Source organism: Rhincodon typus, chromosome 10 (genome assembly GCF_021869965.1).
Source record: "Rhincodon typus isolate 14 chromosome 10, sRhiTyp1.1, whole genome shotgun sequence".
NCBI classification, from domain to species: Eukaryota; Metazoa; Chordata; class Chondrichthyes; order Orectolobiformes; family Rhincodontidae; genus Rhincodon; species Rhincodon typus.
This window is the reverse complement of record NC_063341.1, coordinates 56,831,065-56,850,121: the sequence shown is the minus strand read 5'-3', so window position 1 is coordinate 56,850,121 and position 19,057 is coordinate 56,831,065. Positions and strand designations below refer to the sequence as shown.

Below are 19,057 nucleotides of genomic sequence, written 5' to 3'. Positions count from 1 at the left end.
CATAAGGACAAGTTCATAATTTTTATTGCTTTCCCATAGTAGTTTTCATGCCCTTTTTAATGTGAGTTTCTTGAAGGCATCCAATAAGTCACTGTTATGCAAGTAATAGATGGTTTACCTCTGGTAAGATTTCACAAATCTCAAATGAGATGGGACCAATTAATTAGTTTTCACACCAGTGTTTGAAGAATTGGTGGATGTGAAATCTGATATGCAATCTGACATGATATTTGTCACGATAGGTTTTTTAAGTAATATTTTCTCAGTACTTAACTATGATGCCAGCCTTGACTGAGCAGTACCTCCTTTTGTTCATCTAGTATAGAAAGCACTTTTACATCTGCTTTGGTACTTTTAAGTTATTATTTTATTCATGGGACTTTTGTGTTGATGACTAGACCAGTAGTTTTTTTTCTGCCTATCCCAAGTTGCCCTTGAGAAGTTGGTGGTCAGCTCCCTTTCTTGAGCCATTTCACTGGATTTGGTATAGGTACCCATGCAATGTCCTGAGGGTAGGAGATCCAGGATTTGTGAAACTGAAGCAATAGGCAATAAATGCTGGCCGAGCTAGTGATGCCCACAAATTCTGTGAATGAATTAAAAAAGGGCAGGAGGATGTGTGGTGATAGTGTCCTTGTCCTTTTAGATGGTAATGACTGTGGGTTTGGCAGGTGCTGTCCAAGGAGCCTCGGTGAATTCCTACACTGCATCTTGTAGATCGTACGTATTGCTGCTACTATGTTGTCAGTGATGTGGAAGGAATAAATGTTTATGGATCTGGTTCCAATCAAAGTGCTTTGGCCTGGATTGTGTCAAGCTGTTTGTGTGTTTTTGGAGCTGTGATTGATCCAGGCAAGTGGAGAGTATTCTATCACATCCTGATTGTGTCTTGGAGATAGACTTTGGGGAGTCAGGAGGTGACTTAGTCACTGCAGGATTCCAAGCCTCTGCCTAGCTCTTGTATTTATATGATAGTCTAATTCTGCATTTGTGCTATTGTAAGCCCCTGCTGAATGTTGATGGCTGGGGTTTTAGCGATGGTAGTGTCAAGTAAGATTGGTTAGATTGTTTTTCTTGTTGGAGATGGTCATTGCCTGTCACTTGTGTATGTTACTTGCCACTTTTCACTACTGGCCTGTATATTCTCCAGGTGTGGTTGCATTTAAAGTGCAAATTGTGCTAAACATTATGCAATCATTGATTAACATATGCAGTTTTAACATTTTGATGGAGAGAGTGTAATTGAAGCAGCTGAAGATGTTTTGGCCTAGACAATAGATGATTGTCTCCTTAATGGCACATTCCTGCACTATCTGCACATCCCTTGATGTCGTCAATAACTACAAATTTACCAATCTCTGCCTTTAACTTCAAGACTGAGCTTGCACAGCCCTCCAAAGATTCACCACCCGCTGATTGATGAAGTTATTCCTCAACCCAGTCCTAAATGGCATGTCCATTTTTCTGAGATTGTGCTCACTGGATTGAGATCCCACATTCAAGGGAAACAACCTTTTGACATCTACTTTGTCTATTACATTTCTGTGAGAGAGTCTCTCATTCTTCTAAACGCTGGAGAATACAGGCCCAGTTTCATGAATCTGCCCTCATGGGACAATCCCATCAGAGGAACACAAGAATGGGAGTGAAACATTCAGCCCCATTGAGCCTGCCCCGCCATTCTAGATCATGTTTACCAGTTCATCAAAGGCACAAATTTTAAATTCTTATCCTTGTGTGACTCCATTGCTTAGCACTCCTTCTACCCCATAATCTGATTCATTCGTCCATTCCTGTTCTATCAATTCTGGTCAGTTGTGCTTTCTGAATTTTTTTTTCCATTCTACTAATAGTAACTGTGCCTTCTCGACCCTTTGCGCTGAAGTTCCTCCTTAAACATTTCCATCTCGATCACTCCCTTTTCATGTTCTCCCTGACGTCCCTTTTTCTGGCTCGGTGTCAATTTTTACTGATCACACTTCTGTGAAGTACCTTGGGATATTAAGGCTATAGTGAGGAAGTGGAAGCAATTTGTTAAGCTGATAATGCGAAAGAGAAGCTAGAGAAACTAAGGTTGCTCTCTCCGGGACATGAGTTTAGATGAAGCCCAAGAGAAGTATGTATGATTGGAGTGTTTGAAAGGGCAGCTAAATTAACCGCTTCCATTGTTTGGGCAGCTGGTAAACGGAGGCATGCATTGAAGACCCAACTAATTATGGAAAAAGTTAAGAATTTTTGTAAACAAGTGTTTGTCAGGACATGAAATACTTCACTATAAGTTTTGAAAAGTTAACAAAGGGTCGAAGAGTGTAGCAGTGTCGTTACGTATATGTGGATTTCAAGACGACATTTGACACATTGCCACACAGCAGACTTGTGCGGAAGATTATAGGTCATCGTATGAAAGGGACAGTGACAATGTGGATACAAAATTGGCACAGTGATAGGAAACAGTGTAATGGCCATTGGATATTTTTCAGGCTGGGGGAAGGTTTATAATGGAGTTCCCCAAGGGTCAGTATTGGGACCTGTGCCTTCCCCGTTTATATATTAATGATTTAGATCTTGGTGTGCAGACAATTTTAAAGTTTTCAGGTGGGACTAAATTTGTAAGAGTTTTAAACTGAGAGGAGGTCATTGTGGACATTGACAAGTTGGTGGAGTGGACAGATAGGGGACAGATGAGGTCCAATGCAGAGAAGTGTGAGATGATGCACTTTGGTTGGAAGAACAATAGAAAAGATGGTACAATTCTAAGGTGAGTGCAGGAACTGAGGACCTGAATTAATATGTGCGTAGATCATTGAAAGTGCCAGACAGGTGGAAAGAGCAGTTAATAACAAATACAATGTTCTCATGTTTATTAATGGACATTTAGATTATAGCAAGGAGGTGATGTTGAACAAGACACTTCTTAGACCTCAGCTGGAGTATTATGTACAGTTGTACAGTTGTACAGTTGCCACATTATAGGAAAGATGTAAATACAGTAAAGAGTGCAGAAGCAATTTACAACAATGGTTCCAGGAATTAGAAACTTCAGTGTCGAGGATAGATTGGAGAGAAAAAGGTTAAGAGGAGATTCAGTAGAGATTTTCAAAATCATCAGTGGGCTGGACAGATTAGTTAGAGAGAAGCTATTCTGCCCACCAAAGTGGTAAAAAAGGGCATAGATTTAAAGTGACGTGTAAATGAAGCAAGAGTGATGTGAGGAAAAGGATTTTTCACATTGCAAGTAGTCAGTGTATGGAATTTTTTCTGAAGAAGGGTCTCGACCCAAAACGTCAGCTTTCCTGCTCCTCTGCTGCCTGGCCTGCTGTGTTCCTCCAGCTCCACACTATGGTGTCTCTGACTCCAGCATCTGCAGTTCTTGCTACCCCCATGGAATTACACTGTGTGGAAGGTGGAGGCAGATTCAATTGAGGCATTCAAGAGTGTATTGGATAATTATTTAGATAGAAATGGTGTGCAGGGATAGGGAGAAAAGGCAGGAGATTGACACAAATGCAGGAAAAATGTGTCAAATGGTCTTCTGAATATAATGATTTTGAAAAGCAGTGTCAGTAGCAGAATTCATAAAGTTTTGTTAAGAAGGGAAACATAAATATTTTTAAAAAGTGTGTGGATTTGCAAGAAAATGACAAAGTAGATTGCCCTTTTTACAGCATGAGTATTGGTGTGATGCTTGGAATTGCCTCCTGCTGTAAATGTGTGTACTGTAATTAATTCTGTGTATTTGTTTTGTAGCATTGTGTTGCTAATCTTTTGCTTGTGTCTCTCTCCAGCTCAACAGATTTGACCTACAGAAATGGAAATAACACTGAAGGTGGCTGTAGAAAAGGATTTGCCTCTGCACAGATGACAGCAATATTCCCAAAGTAAGGAATCAATGTCACCAGAAGTTTCTGTCCTCTTTTTCTCTCCCTGCTTTTAGAGAATCTGTGTGACAGAGTGGCTGTAATGCCAAGTGGTTGATGAATAGAGAATCACTTTATTTTGTAAAATTACATATATTTTAGTTGTACTTTTCTTTCAATTAGCAACAGCAAAAACCGCTTATCTCATTGTTGATTAATATGTTTCTCAAATTCAAACTTTCAGCATATAAATTTGGTACTGAATTTGTTCACCTGTGCACTTTGAACAGCATTTTAAGATGTTCTCAGAATGTGATGAGATGCTACATAATGACATTTGTGAAATAAATCTTTGGTGAATAGGAGTTGAGAAGCTGGAATCAGATGTAACTGTATTACGATTGAATAAACGTCACTACAGAGTCATGAGGAAGTGTCGGCCAGAGTTGATTGGAAAGGGAGTCCAGCGGAGAATGTGGTAGAGTAGCAGTGCAGGAGCTCCTGGGTGTAATTTAGGAGGCACAACAGAAATTCATTCCAAGGAAGAAAAAAACCTATTAGGGGGATGACGAGGCAACCATGAAAGCAAAAGAGAAAGCATACAGTGTGGTGAAGATGAGTAGGAAACCAGATTGTTGTTGAGATATTTGTGCAGTCAGTGGTCACAGTACTTTAGGAGACTGTAGCAGTTAGAATCCTCAACCTGTAAGTGCAGCTGGAAATTGCAGTATGGAAAAATCTGAAGTAAACTACAGATGATGCTGCTGCCTGTGGCTGTTATTACACTTGTTGGTCTTGATGTGGTAGGACATTTTAATTGCAAAACTATTAGTGTTATTCTCCCAAAAAGCAGTTTCTGATATCTCTACAGTTTGCTGACACCCACAATGGCAAACAGCCACATGTTTGTATTAAACCAGAAAACACGCATGCACATCTTTCCAGATACTACTACATCATGTACAATGTAGTGTGACATCATCAAAGCGTACATCCTTCTGAAATGGGGTTCAATAGCAGAGAACCAAGATGCAAATGGAAGGAATAGGGAATGGGGAAGGGGAAGAGACACCCAGTGTGGGGTTAGGAGGGGCCCAAATCCCATCCTGACCACACCTACTCCCTCCACCTTGCCTCTCTTGAACCCCTCTTTGCTGGGTTTGATTTCTTCCCTGTCCCCTTTCATGAGAAAGACTACATCATTAATTTTGACCAAGTCTAAATCTGAAGCAGGGAGTTTGATGTGATTGATAAGATAACAGAAGAGGGCGGCAATGGCCTAGTGGTATTATCGCTGAACTGTTAATCCAGAGACTCGGATAACATTGTGGGGACCTGGGTTCAAATCCTGCCACGGCAGATGGTGGAATTTGAATTCAATAAATATCTGGAATGAAGAGTCTAATGATGACCATGAATCCATTGTCGGGGAAAAAACCCATCAGGTTCACTAATGTCCTTTTAGTAAAGGAAACTGCCCTCCTTACATGGTCTGGCCTACGTGTGACTCCAGACCCACAGCAATGTGGTTGACTCTGAACTGCCCTCTGGGCAATTAGGGATAGGCAATAAATGCTGTCTAGCCAGCGACGCCCTCATCCCATGAATGAATAAAGAAAAAAAGCGTGCAAAACAATCCGGCTGGAAGCAAATATTTGAATTTACAATGAGGTGTTTAAAGGCAGCCTCTCTTGGGAGATACTTTCTGAAGTAGTTGAGAATGAGTCACCTGCCATTGTTGATGTTCCTTCATTTATCATAGTTTGGAGAAAGGTCAAGAATATGAACCAGTTGGTTTAGTCAAATGCACAAGGTCACAAAGACATTGCAAAATGCCTTGCCCTGGTATAAATACTGGTTCTAGATGTAAATCCTTCAACTGACCGTGCAGTCTGCTAATGAAATTTGAGCAGTTTTTCATGTTATATCATTATTCGGACTAAGGGGGAGGTACTTGAGGTCTGGTTAAAATGTGCTTCATCCATTGGCACAATGGCAGTTGTGTAATGCATCATGAATGAAGTTCAGAAGACACTTCCACGCATTGACATTAATTATTGGAACCTACCAAATATGCAAAATTTGACAAATATGTTGCTCCTTTTCTTACTGCTCACACTTTACAATGACCACAGGCCCCCAGCTCTCTGTAAGAATGCAGACTTTATTAGGGAACTTAAGAGGAAGGAATCCCTGGTGACAGTGACCATAGTGTAATAGAATTCATTCTGCAGTTTGAGAGAGAGAAGCTGGAATCAGATGTAACTGTATTACAATTGAATAAACGTCACTACGAGTCATGAGGAAGAGTCGGCCAGAGTTGATTGGAAAGGGAGTCCAGCAGAGAAGGTGGTAGAGTAGCAGTGCAGGAGTTCCTGGGTATAATTTAGGAGGCACAACAGAAATTCATTCCAAGGAAGAAAAAAACCTATTAGGGGGATGACGAGGCAACCATGGCTGACAAGCGAAGTTGGGCACAGCATGAAAGCAAAAGAGAAAGCATACAGTGTGGTGAAGATGAGTAGGAAACCAGATAATTGGGAAGCCTTTAAAAACCAGCAGAGAATAACTTAAAAAGCCAATATGGGGGAAAAGATGCAATGAAAGTAAGCTAGCTAGTAATACAAAAGAAGTTTTTAAGAGTTCTTTTAGGTATATAAAAGGTAAGAGGGAGGCAAGAGCAGACAGTAGACTGCTGGAAAATAGGCCTGAAGAAGTTATAATGGGGAACAAAGAAATGGTGGAGGAACTGAACAGGTACTTCCCATCAGTTTTCACAGTGGAAGACACCAATAGCATGCTAGAACTTCGAGAGTCAGGGGGCAGAAGTGAGTGCAGTGACCATCACTAAAGAGAAAGTGCTTGGGAAGTTGAAGTGTCTGGAGGTGGATAAATAACCTGGACCTGATGGATCAAGTCCTAGAATTCCGAAGAAGATAGCTGAGGAGGCATTGGTGGTGATCTTTCAGGAATCGTTAGAGTCAGGGAGGGTGCCAGAGGATTGGGCAATGCCTAATGTAACACCCCAATTTAAAAAGGGAGGGAGGCAGAACATGAGAAGTTTTAGGCTGGTTAGTCTGACCTCGGTTGTTGGTATGATTTTAGAGTCTGTTATTAAGGCTGAGATTACAGAGAACTTGGAAGTGTGTGGTAAAATAGGGCTGTCAGCTTGGCTATGTCGACGGAAGATCATGTCTGATAAACTATTAGAATTCTTTGAGGAGCTGACAAGCAAGTTGGACAAAGGAGAGCCAGAGAAAGCGATCTATGTGTATTTCTAGACGTTCTTTCACAAAGTTTCATACAAGAGGTGTCTAAATAATATAAGAACCCATGATATTAGGAGCAAGGTACTGGCATGGAGAAAGCCATGGAATTGCACGTGGGTTCCTGTTGAGATCACAAGTTCACGTTACACATTAAAGATCTGGACGGAGGAACTGAGGTCATTGTTGCTAGGTTTGCAGATGACACAAAGGTAGCAGGAGCGCAGGTAATGTTGAGGAAGTGTGGAGGCTGTAGAAGGACTCGGACAGGTTAGGACAGCAGGGAAAGAAGTGGCAGGTAGAATATAATGTGGGAATGTGTGAGATTATGCACTTTGGAAGGAAGAATGGAGGGGTAGACAATTTTCTAAACAGGGAAAGGCATCGGAAATCTAAAACGCAAAGGGACTTGGGAGTCTACTTCAGGATTCTATTAAGGGTAACATGCAGGTTCATTTGGCAGTTAGAAAGACAAATGCAATGTTAGCATTCATTTCAAGAGAGCTAGGATATTGCCAACAGAGATGTACTGCTGAGGCTGTATAATGCTCTGGTTAGATCGCATTTAGAATATTATGAGCAGTTTTGGGCCCCTTATTTAAAGAAGCATGTGCTGGCATTGGAGGGTTTCAAAAGGAAGTTTGCAAGATCACCCTGGAGATGAAGAGCTTGTCCTGTGAGGAGCAGTTGAGGACTCTGGGATCTGTACTCAATGGAGTTTAGAAGGATGAAGAGGATTTCATTGAAACTTATAGAATACTAACAGGCCTGGATAGAGTTCACATGGAATAGATGTTTCCACTAGTTGGAGAGACTACGACTCGAGGGCACAGCCTCAGATTGAAGGGACGTCCCTTTTGAACTGATGTGAGCAGTGAATGGTTAATCTTTGGAGCTCATTGCCACAGAAGGATGCGGAGGCCAGCTCAGAGTGTATTTAAGACTGGGATGGATAGGTTCTTGGTTAGTGAAGGGATCAAAGGTTACGGGGAGAAGGCAGGAGAATACGGTTGAGAAACATATAAACCATGATTGAATGGCAGAGCAGATGCGATGGCCTGAATGCCCTGATTCTGCTGTTATATCTTATTGTCTTTCCCTAAAGCCTTGCAATTTTTCTATTTCAAGCAGTGGGGAGGTAGCAGCAATTTTTATACTGACTTATGGGATGTGGGCGTTGCTGGTTGGCCAGCATTTATTGCCAGTTCCAAGTTTCTCTTAAGAAGGAGGTAGTAAGCTGCCTTTTGAACCGCTGCAGTTCACCTGCAGTGGGTTGACCCACGAAGCCATTATGGATGGAGTTCCAGGATTTTGACCCAGTGACAGTGAGGGAATGGCGATTATATTTCCAAGTCAGGATGGTGAGTGACTTGGAAGGGAACTTGAAAGTGGTGGTGTTCCCATGTATCTGCTATACCTGTACTTCTAGATGGAAGTGGTTGTGGGTTTGGAAGGTGCTGTCTGAGGATCGTTGGTGAATTTCTGCAATGCGTCTTGTGGACAGTACACAGTGCTGCTACTGAACATCGGTGCTGAAGGGAGTGGATGTTTGTGGATGTGGTGCCAAATCAAGTGGCCTGCTTTGTCCTGGATGATGTCAAGCTTCTTGGGTATTGTTGGAGCTGCATCCATCCAGCCAAGTGGGGAGTATTCAATCAGATTCCTGACTTGTGCCTTGTAGATGGTGGATAGGCTGTGGGGAGTCAGGAGGTGAGTTATTCATCACAGTATTTCTAGCCTCTGACCTGCTCCTGTAGCCACTGTGTTTATATGGCGAGTCAAGTTTCTGGTCAATGGTAGCCCCTGGGATGTTGATAGTAGGGATTCAGTGATGGTATCACCATTGAATGTGAAGGAGTGGTGGTCGGATTGTTTGTTATTGGTGATAGTCATTAGCCTGTAGTAAATTTTATAGTCATAATTTCACTGCTGTAGTAGTCCAGAGGCCCTAGGCTAATGTTGTGGGGGCATGGGTTTGAATCCGCTACAGAAGATAGTCAAACTAAATTCAATCAAATCTGGAATTTAAGGAAAGGGTTTAATGGTGACCGTGTAATGTGTCGTAAAGAAAGAAAACCCAGCTGATTTACTGATGCGATAACAAGGTGTAAAGCTGGATGAACACAGCAGGTCAAGCAGCATCAGAGGAGCAGGAAAGCTGACATTTCGGGCCTAGACCCTTCTTCAGAAAATGTCTTTTTGGGAGCAGAATTTGTTATTCTTACCTGATCTGGCATTGACATGACTTCCAGAACACAGCAATGTGGTTGAGTCTTAAATGTTGCATCAAGTCACTCAATTGTATCAAAACTGCTGCAACGTCTAAAGAAAGGAATGAAGTTGAGCAGACCACCCAACATTAACCAAGATGCTGAAAACAACAACAATAAATGCAACCCTTTTGACCCTGCAAATTTCTCCTTACTAACATCTGGAGGTTGTAGCAATATTGGGAGAGCTGTGCCACAGATCACTCGAGCAACAGTCTGATGTAGTCATACTCACAGAATTATACCTCAGAAGCCATGTCCCAGGCAGCACCATTACCATCCCCCGCATATGCCTTGTCCCACCAACAGGGCATGCCCATCAGAAGTGCCATTACAGATATAATGATATGCAGACAAGAGTGAATTACTATGGGAGTCCTCAACATGGACTCCCAGCTTCATGAAGCCTCATGGTATCAGGTCAAAAATGGGCAAGGAAATTTGCTGATTGCCCTCCCACTTCTTGACTGACAAATCAGCACTCCTCCATGCTGATCACTACTTGAAGGGAGCACTAAGGAGGGTGGCAAGGACATAGAGTGTACACTGAGTGGCGGACTTCGTTGTGCATCACCAAGGGTGGCTTGGTAGAACTACTACTGAACGATCTGGCCAATACCTAAAGGACATGATCTCATACTGTTAAGATGCTTCAAGTTATTATCCAGTATTTAGAATTAAAATAAGGGAAGCCTGAGATTGAAATGTCTTTGTTATAATTAGTGAAGATTCATTTACAAATGAATTGGAGGAAGGACAATGAGAAAGAAGGAGAAATTAAGATAATTGATTTGAAAGAAAAATAGAAGAAAGTGAAAAGAGCAATGGACATAAAGCTTGATTTGGAAAAGTGAAAGGCAATTGAAATCGAAATGAGATTATAAAAGTTTGAACTGCAAATTGATAGGGAAATCAGAAAACATGACTTGGTTAGAGAGATGCTTAGAATAAAGGAAGGAAGAAGAGGTGGTAACTAGAATGATTCTGATTCTGATTCTGATTCCACTGAGGGATTTGATTTACCTTGCGATCTATGTTTAGTGCCTGAATTTAAAGAAGATGGAGTTGAAAGACATTTCCCCTCATTTAAAAAGATAGCTGTCAAGTTGAAATGGTCAAAAGATGTTTCAACCTTAATGTTAAAGTGTGATTTGTATAGGTACACCAGTTTGTCAATAGAACAGCCTGCAGATTGTTAGAAGGGCAATGCTGCATGCTTATTAGCTTGTTCCTAAAGCTCACTGATTGTAAATGAGGAAGGACTTTAAGAAAGAAATCTAATCAGATCTTTGTAGAATTTGCAAGAAAGGAAGAAATGTTGCTCCTCTTAACTTTCGTGGTTAATTGTGGCTTGCTCATCCCTTCCTAGAATCCTCCTTTCTGACTAAGATATATCTTTGTTGTCAGCCATTATCTTTTTTAAAATGTCTAGCCTTGTTCCATCTTGCTGCTAAACTCCCGACCAAGTCCACTCTACTTAGCGCTGTCCTCAGTCCTTTGGTAATCTTAGGTTTCAACTGTGCTGAACTTAACTATGTTTCAAATTGAATGCTGAATTTTATCATGTTATGGTCACTTACCTAGGGCATCTTTTTACTCTGTGATCATTAATTATACCTGCCTCATTACCCATCACCAAATCCGAAGTAGCCTGATCCCTGATTGATTTTACAACATATTGTTCTAGGAAAGTGTCCAAACATACTCTTAACTTCATGTTCATGGCTATTTCAGTCAATCTTATTTTCCCATCAACATGAAGAATGAAGTCACCCATGATTAATGTTCTGCCTTTTTTTTTTAATGTCCTCATTATTCTCAGGATTCATTCACCATATCAGACGTCCGACATCTCTGCGATGCCGTCTCCATGTATTCTATTCCCTTCCCCCACTCCCATCTCCTCCTCAGCCCCTTCCCAACCAGATTTTTTCTCTTTCTGTCTTACCTCTTCCCTCTTCTTTCCTTTACCCCTCTTCTCTTTCTCCATCCACCACCACTTCATCATTAGCTTAAATGCATAAAAAATCCCTTTTCCCAGTTATTTTAAGCTCGGATAAAGAGTCACTGGATTTGAAATGTTAATCTGAGTTTCTTTCTGTACGTGCTTCCAGACCTGTTGAATTTCTTCAGCACTTTGTTTTTGTTTCAAATTTCCAGCATTCATAGTTCTTCGTTTTTATATTAGTTTGTAACAGAAATTGTTATTCATATGGATCATAACCTTTTCTTTGAGAGGCTTCATTGGAGTTTAATGCTATAACGATGCAATTCAAAAATTATTCATCTTCCAGGAAAAGACTACTGTAGTGGACACTTTGTTAACAGCTAATATGAAAGAAAATAAATGTCATGATCTTGATGGATGTGTAAAATGATTGTCACGAAAATCCTTGAATTTATTAGAAATATTGTCAATTTAAAATATTGGTAGTGATAAGAAATGTTGATAAAATGAAAATGTCTCTTAAGGAAGCCTTTGTATTTTTTCCTTTGGGAGAGATGTGATCAAGAGATCAGAAAGTCACTTTTGATCAGTGAGCTTAGACGTTATTTCCAAGAAAGCATCCGAGTTAAAGAAAATAACTAGACAAAGTAACTGGATAGTTAGTTGTTAAAAATTTTGAACTTCATTGACACAAAAAAAGACCAAGGCCCCTAACTAGGTTTCAATTGAGAAAAGCAATTTCATTAAGGCAGGAGGGATGTTAGTTTGTGGAATTCCAGGTTTTCAGAATCGAACAGAAGCCGTAAAACTATTTTAACAGTTTAATAAGGTGTGATTTGTATGTCGTTAAGATGCAAGTGTTTCAACCTTATCATTTTGCACTGTGTTGGGCTCCCTCATTATTAAGGATGAGGATGTTGGTTGAGTCTCCTACTCCAGTGAGTTGTTTAATTGTCCACCACCATTCATGACTGGATGTGGCAAGACTGCGGAGTTTAGATCTGATCCATTGATTGTGGAAATTCTTGCTTCTGTCTATTGATTTGCTGCTTAGGCTGTTTAGCATGTAAGTAGTCATGTATTGTAGCTTCACCAGGTTGATACTTCATTTTCAGGTATGACTGGAGCTGATCTTGGCACGCCCTCCTGTACTGTTCATTGAACCAGAGTTAATCCTCTGGCTTGATAGTAATAGTTGAGTCGGGGATATTCCATACCACAAGGTTGCAAATGGTATTGGAGTACAAGTCACCTGTTGCTGAGGGGCCATAGTGCCTCATGATTGCCTGGTCTTAAGTTGCTAGATCTGTTTGACGTATGCCCATTTAGCATGGTGAAAGTGCCACACAGTATGATGTAAAGTATTATCAATTTGAAGAAGGGACTTCATCTCCATGAGGACTGTGGTGGCAACTCTTATCGATACTGTCATGAGCAGCTGCAGAAGGCAGTTCGTTGACGATGAGGTCAAATTTTTTTTCCCCTCTTGTTGGTTCTGTCACCATTTGGTGCACACCTAGTTTAACAGCAATGTCCTGTAGCACTCATCCAGCTCGATCAATGATGGTGCTTTTGAGCCACTCCCAGTGGAAATTTTGAAATCCCCCAGCGTGTGTACAAGCTTCTGTATCTTTTGCCAGATGGAAGAGGTTGCAAGAGAGCATTACTGGGGTGGGAGGGGTCTTTGGTGATGTTTGCAGCCTTTCTGTGGCAATGAGAAATGTAAATGGAATCCATGGATGGGACATTGGCTTCCATGATGGTCTGAGCTGTACACACAACTTTCTGTAGTTCCTTGCGGTCCTGGCCGAGCAGTTGCTGTATCAGACTGTTATACACTAGGATAGAATGCTTTCGATGGTGCATCTGTAAAAGTTGTTGAGAGTCCTTATGGACATGCCAAATTTCCTAAGCCACCTGAGGAAGAAGAGGCTTTGTTGTGCCTTCTTGACATCGCATTTATGTGGTAGGTCCAGTACAGGTTGTCGGTTAATGTCATTCCTAGGAACTTGAAACTCCTGACCCTCTCTACCTCAGCTCCATTGATGTAAATTGGGGTGTGTCCTTTTCCTTTCTTCCTGAAGTCAATGATCAGTTCTTTTGCTGACATAGAGAGAGAGAGAGAGAGAGAGACTGAGGTTGTTGTCATTGCACCATGACACCAAACACTCTGTCTTCTTCCTGTATTCTGACTCATCGTTGTTTGATATCTGTCCTACCACAGTGGTGTCGTCAGCAAATTTGTAGATGCTGTTCATTTGGAATTTGGCTACACAGTCGTGGGTGTACAGCGAGTACAGTAGGGGACTGAGAACGCATCCTTGCAGAACACCTGTGTTGAGGATAATTGTGGAAAAATGCTGTTGTCCATCTTCACTGACTGCAGTATGTGGGTCAGGAAACTGAAGATCCAGTTTGCAGAGGACAGAGCCGAGACCTAGATCTCAGAGTTTTGAGAATAGTCTGGAAGCGATTATGGTAATAAAGGCGGAGCTGTAGTTGATGATTAAGAGCCTGACTAAGGTGTCCTTGTTATCCAGGTGTTCCAGGGATGAATGCAGGGCTAGGGAAATAGTGTCCACTATGGACCCGTTTTGTTGGTAGGCAAATTGCAGGGGATGAATAGGGTCTTCCTTTCTAATGGTTGATACAGCTGAATGCTTTCTAGGCCATGTCAGAAGTCAGTTAAGAGTTAATCACATTAGTATAGGTTTGGAGTTTATTTTGTTTGCGTAGCCACACTGTTGCTGATATTGTACATTTCTCTTCAATGTTTCTTCACATGCAGTAAGAAGACATTGTTCATCAAGGTGCATTTTTTTTCAAAATATCCTGTTACGTTTGAATAGTTAGCAGTAATCTACCAGATATTTTCATTTTCGGTCAACTTGTTTCTGCTTGCTTTCTTGATGTATACATACAAGCATTATGTTGGAAAAATCAAAAGTTCTCTGAAGTAAGCATTGTAACGGCTGGATAGTAAAATTTTTTTGTATTATGTTACATAGTCTGAGGGATCGATTAAGGGCACTACTGAGACTTTAGGGCTTCACTCGAAGGACCCACTGCAGTTTAAAATGTTATTAGAATCTGGAAATGGTCTCTTGCCTTATTCATTATGTTGAACAGATGGTGCTATCGAGTAGACTTTGGTGATTAGATCAGCATTTTATGGAAACAAGGTTCTTGTCAGAGCTCAGCATTGACTTGAGCGAGACAACCTTCCTTTTACTGGCTCATGTCAACTGTACTGAAGCAATGCAGTATGTTTCCTTTTACATCTCACAGCTGTCATATAAAATTCAACGCACAGTTTAAAAGAAAGTTTGGCTAACATGGTATTTGTCTGCCTCACCTCAATAACACTAATGAAGAACAAGGTAATGTGAGAGGTGTTTTAATGAACATAGTAAGGCAGATGTTTGTTATATATTGAAAAGATTGAGCCATATGGTGGCTGATGCAGTCTGTTCAGTTTTGTGAGGATCTGTGTCTAGAGAAGGACATGTGTTCTTTCTCTGTCACAGAATAACTTGTCTATTTCAGCTTGAAAACAGCAAATCGCTACCGGTTTCTTTGCAGCTGAACGATCCGATTCCTTAAAACCTACGTTCTCAATCAAGCTTTTGGTCACCTCTTCTAATGATTTGCTCTTTTCCTTTGGTTTGGAGTTTTTGTGTCATTATGCTATTAGTAAAGTCTTTTGCTATATTAAATATTTTATACAAGTACATGTTCTTTATCAACTGCTGCAGCTAACCTTGCTGCCAAAGGATCCTTACACTGTTGCCCATTCCTATCTGTAAGTGTGTTGTATCTGTGTAACTGTATCCAATCCATCCTGTTGTACAGGATTCGGGCAAGTGGAAGGTGTTTATTCAAGCAAAAAACCAGTTGGTACAAGGAGAGGGCCAAAGAATCTTCCCCAAGTTGGAATGGTGATCAATGACACACTCTGATTTTTACAGTGAAAATACGGCATTTTATACACTTTGTTACAATGATTAAATACAGCATAGTCAATGTCCTTCCCACTTAATCCATACACCCAGTTTTGTGGCTCACCTAATCAATGATGGGCATTCCTATGGACAGCCCTAGGTTCCTAAGGTGTTAATGGTTTTTGTAATCGGTAGGCCTGGGGATCTTTCTATGCATCATATTCATTCATATTCCAAAAGTTTACTGGCTACACTTCTTCGGATCAGTCTCAGGCTTCTTTCTCTAAGGACAGTGCGAATTCTATTATTCATTGCTTAATTTTATCAAATTCTGCCATTCCTCTAATACTTCCCACTGTCCCAATTACATAATATTAAAATAAGAAGTCACTTAGTTTAAACTAATCGCTATAAGGTTAGTTTCTGTTGTAAAGTTAATTATAAAGTGTAATGTTATACAACTACTTCTACTGTTAGCATTTTGTAATTTATGAGTTATGAACAATTTATCTTGTTCAGGGCAAAAGAGAAGGCATGTCCTAAGGCTAGTTAATCTTCTCATCTAGGCTTAAATTTTTTAAATGCTCGTATTATAATTTGATTGCATATTGAAACCAACTTCTGAGATTAAAGCATTTTTAACTAGAAGCTATTTAATATTGCAGGTAGCTTCAAAGAAGCAACTATTTACTACAAAGTAACTTTAGCTGTCGTCCTTGTAGCTGCTTAGGAACTTAATCTAGCACCTGATGTTATTCATTTACTGGGACAATCATCCTTTCAGTAATAAGGTTAGAATTGGTCATTTATCTGTCCTAAGGCATCCTTTTATCAGAACTGTCTCGGATGGGAACATACGGTGTTCTTTTATTGACCATCTAGCAGTTCTTTTCAAAGCTACCAATGCATTCCACTGTTTGAGCAGGCTGCTTAGGTTTGCTTAGCTTCTGTCTGCCATCTTGTAAACATGCATGGGCTGCATCGTGTGGTCGGGTAGAAGTCACCCCTAATATGTCAATCAGTAATCAATACTCACTGTAGTGACAGACAACATATAATTTTGAGTTATAGTTAATAGAGAGATATCTCATTATAATTAACTACTGCCTTGCCAATTTTAACTCCTCATGCTTCATGCCGATTTTTTTGGGAAGAGAAACAGAATTGCCTTCATCTGAATAAATAGAAGTTAAGGTCAAAAACAAAGAGCTGCAAATGCTAGAATTCTGAACAAAAACAGAAATTGTTGATGAAATTTAGCTGCTTGGACAGCATCTGTGGAGAATAAGCCGAGTCAATGTTTTGGGTCTAGTGACCCTTCAAAACCAATTGAATTGAATTGAATTGAATTAATTGAATTAGCCTTTATTGTCACGTGCACTTGAATGAGTGCAGTGAAAAGTTTGTAATGGCGCTGCTTTGGGGCCGTTTTATGTATAGGGTACCTAGGTAGAGAATACTTAAGTATGTGTTACACACTCGAAAGAATCATAAATAAAAGTTCAGCATAAAAATAAAGAATAAAAAAGGTTTTCTTTTAAAAATTACTCGAATTTTAATCTTTCTGCCAAGTCTGTGCCAGCAACGAGCCTTCAGACTGCTCTGCCCAACTCTCTAGACCATGCTGGGCTTCAAACCTTGAGGTCTTGCTTCCAAGGGCCTTGTCTCCACTCGAGGACTCGCTGTTCCCGTGCTGGCCACCGATCTGGGACTCGCTGCTCCAGCTCCAGGACTCACTGCCTCCATGTTGGTCTCAGCTTCGGGTCTTGCTGGCCACGTGCTGGCTTCGACTCCAGGACTCGATGGCCCCTGCTGGCCTCTGCTCCAGGAGTCGCCTCTGGGACTCGCTGCCCTGTGCTGGCCTGGCCTAGGACACGCCTCTGGGACTGGCTGTGAGACTTACTGTCCCCTTGCCGGCCTGGCTTGACTCCAGGACTCGGGACCAGATCAACATTCGGGATTTGGATTGTAGCTAAGAAGAGGTGGTATATGTGCTGAAGATGGGTTGTGGGATGGAGAAGAGAAGAAGGAGGAAACAATAGCTAGAGGTGGAGCCTAGAGTGTGAGAACAGCAATTAGGCAGACAAAATGGTAAGCTGGGAAGAAAGAAAAGCTGTTGATGGGGACCGTTAATGGGTGAAAACGAATTGGCTACGATGAAAGCAGCCCCATGTTCTGGGGTGTGAGGTAGCTAAAGGATGTGGAAGAATGGGCTTGGGCATTAAAATTATTGAACTTGATATTGAGTCCTGACTGCGGCAGTGTCCTTAGCAGAAAATGTGATTCTGTTTTTTCCAGTTTATGGTGAGCCTTGCTGGAGCACTGCAGCTAGCCCGTGACAGAAATGTTGGCCAGGGAACCCTGTGGGGTGTTGAAGTGGGAGGCAGCTGGAAGCCAGGGTCATTTTTTGTGGATAGAAGGCAAGGACAAGGCCTGTATGATAACAGCTTCCCAGTACATTCACCACAGGTGGTTTATGTGCAGTTTGGAACTCTTCATTTTAAAACTCTGTGATGCTTCCTCTTGACAAAAATGGTGGTCTGGGTTATATTGGCTCACAATATACTCTGAAACATTGACATAACCAGATCTGTGATCTCTATTAATGAAATATAGGTGGAATGATGAGCACGTTGTGATTTATAGCAGACGGGGAAGATGTACTGACAAACATTCTCGGTTCTATGCCGTTTTGACTGCAGAGTTACAAACAGGAAGAAGTAGCATCTGCTGTAGTTCCTCAGCCACATGCAATATCAGAGGTCGTGGAGTTGTAGTTGTAGAGTTGAAAGCTAACCTTTGACAAAATGTGAGCAATCACATAAAGGTAAATTAGTATTGGTGAAAAAGGATACATTTTGTCAAAGGTTTTTTGTCCTGTCTCATATTTGTATTCTTACGAATTGCCCCAATGTAAAGAGAAAGCAACATTTAAACAATATGAGAGGAGAATGTTGATTTGGTTGGCAAGTGAACACTGTTTCACCTCTTACAAAAAAAACTCATCATTCTCAGTTTCATTTCTCAGGGTAATGTTTCACCAGTAGAGAATTGGCTGACTAGCAGAAGACAAAAGAATGGGGATAAAGAGGTCTTTTTCGGGATGGCAGACAGTGACTAGTGGGATTTTGCAAGGTTCAGTGTTGGGACCATAACAATTTACATTAAACATTAATGATCTGGATGAAAGAACTGAGGGCATTGTTGCAAAGTTGCAAATGTCACAAAGGTAGGTGGTGGGTTAGGTAGTGTTGAGAAAGTGAGGAGGCTGCAGAAGGACCCAAGGGCACTGTGTCACAGTGAAGGTCGACCCTTTCGATCTGAGTTGAGGAGGAATTTCTCCAGCCAGTGGGCGGAACTCATTGCCATAGAAGGCTGAGGAGGCTAAGTTATCGAGTGTATTTGAGAGAGAGAGAGAGAGTCTTCACTAGTAAGGAGATCAGAGGTTATGGGGAGAAAGCAGGAGAATGGGTTTGAGAAGCATATCAGCCATGATTGAATGGCAGAGCAGACTTGATATGTGAATGGCCTAATCCTGCTGTATATCTTATGGTGTTATGGTCTAATAAGAGTCAACCTGCTTGGTTTAAGCTTTAAATTGTCAGTCACATCTAACTGCATTCTCCATAGCAATGCTTCTACCAGTTAGAGTCTATTTGCTAACCAGTCGATAATTTGCTGTCATGAAGTATAATAGTTGTTTTTGCTTTTACGTTGATGTTCTTGCAAACTGTTCTAATGAATCCAAAACGAAAAGCTTTGACAAAGTGTCCTT

The 19,057-nt window shown here is 41.0% G+C and overlaps 1 protein-coding gene across 8 annotated transcripts in view; it reads left to right on the top strand.

Annotated features, from left to right (window-relative positions):
- Window positions 1-19,057, top strand: part of LOC109913946 (CMP-N-acetylneuraminate-beta-1,4-galactoside alpha-2,3-sialyltransferase) — a 425,675-nt gene that overhangs the window by 97,865 nt on the left and 308,753 nt on the right. For all 8 annotated transcript variants that reach the window (XM_048602385.1, XM_048602384.1, XM_048602387.1 and 5 more), the window contains one exon: window positions 3,786-3,878. In XM_048602385.1, the coding sequence (XP_048458342.1) occupies window positions 3,786-3,878 (93 nt within the window). The remainder of the gene's footprint in view (window positions 1-3,785; window positions 3,879-19,057) is intronic.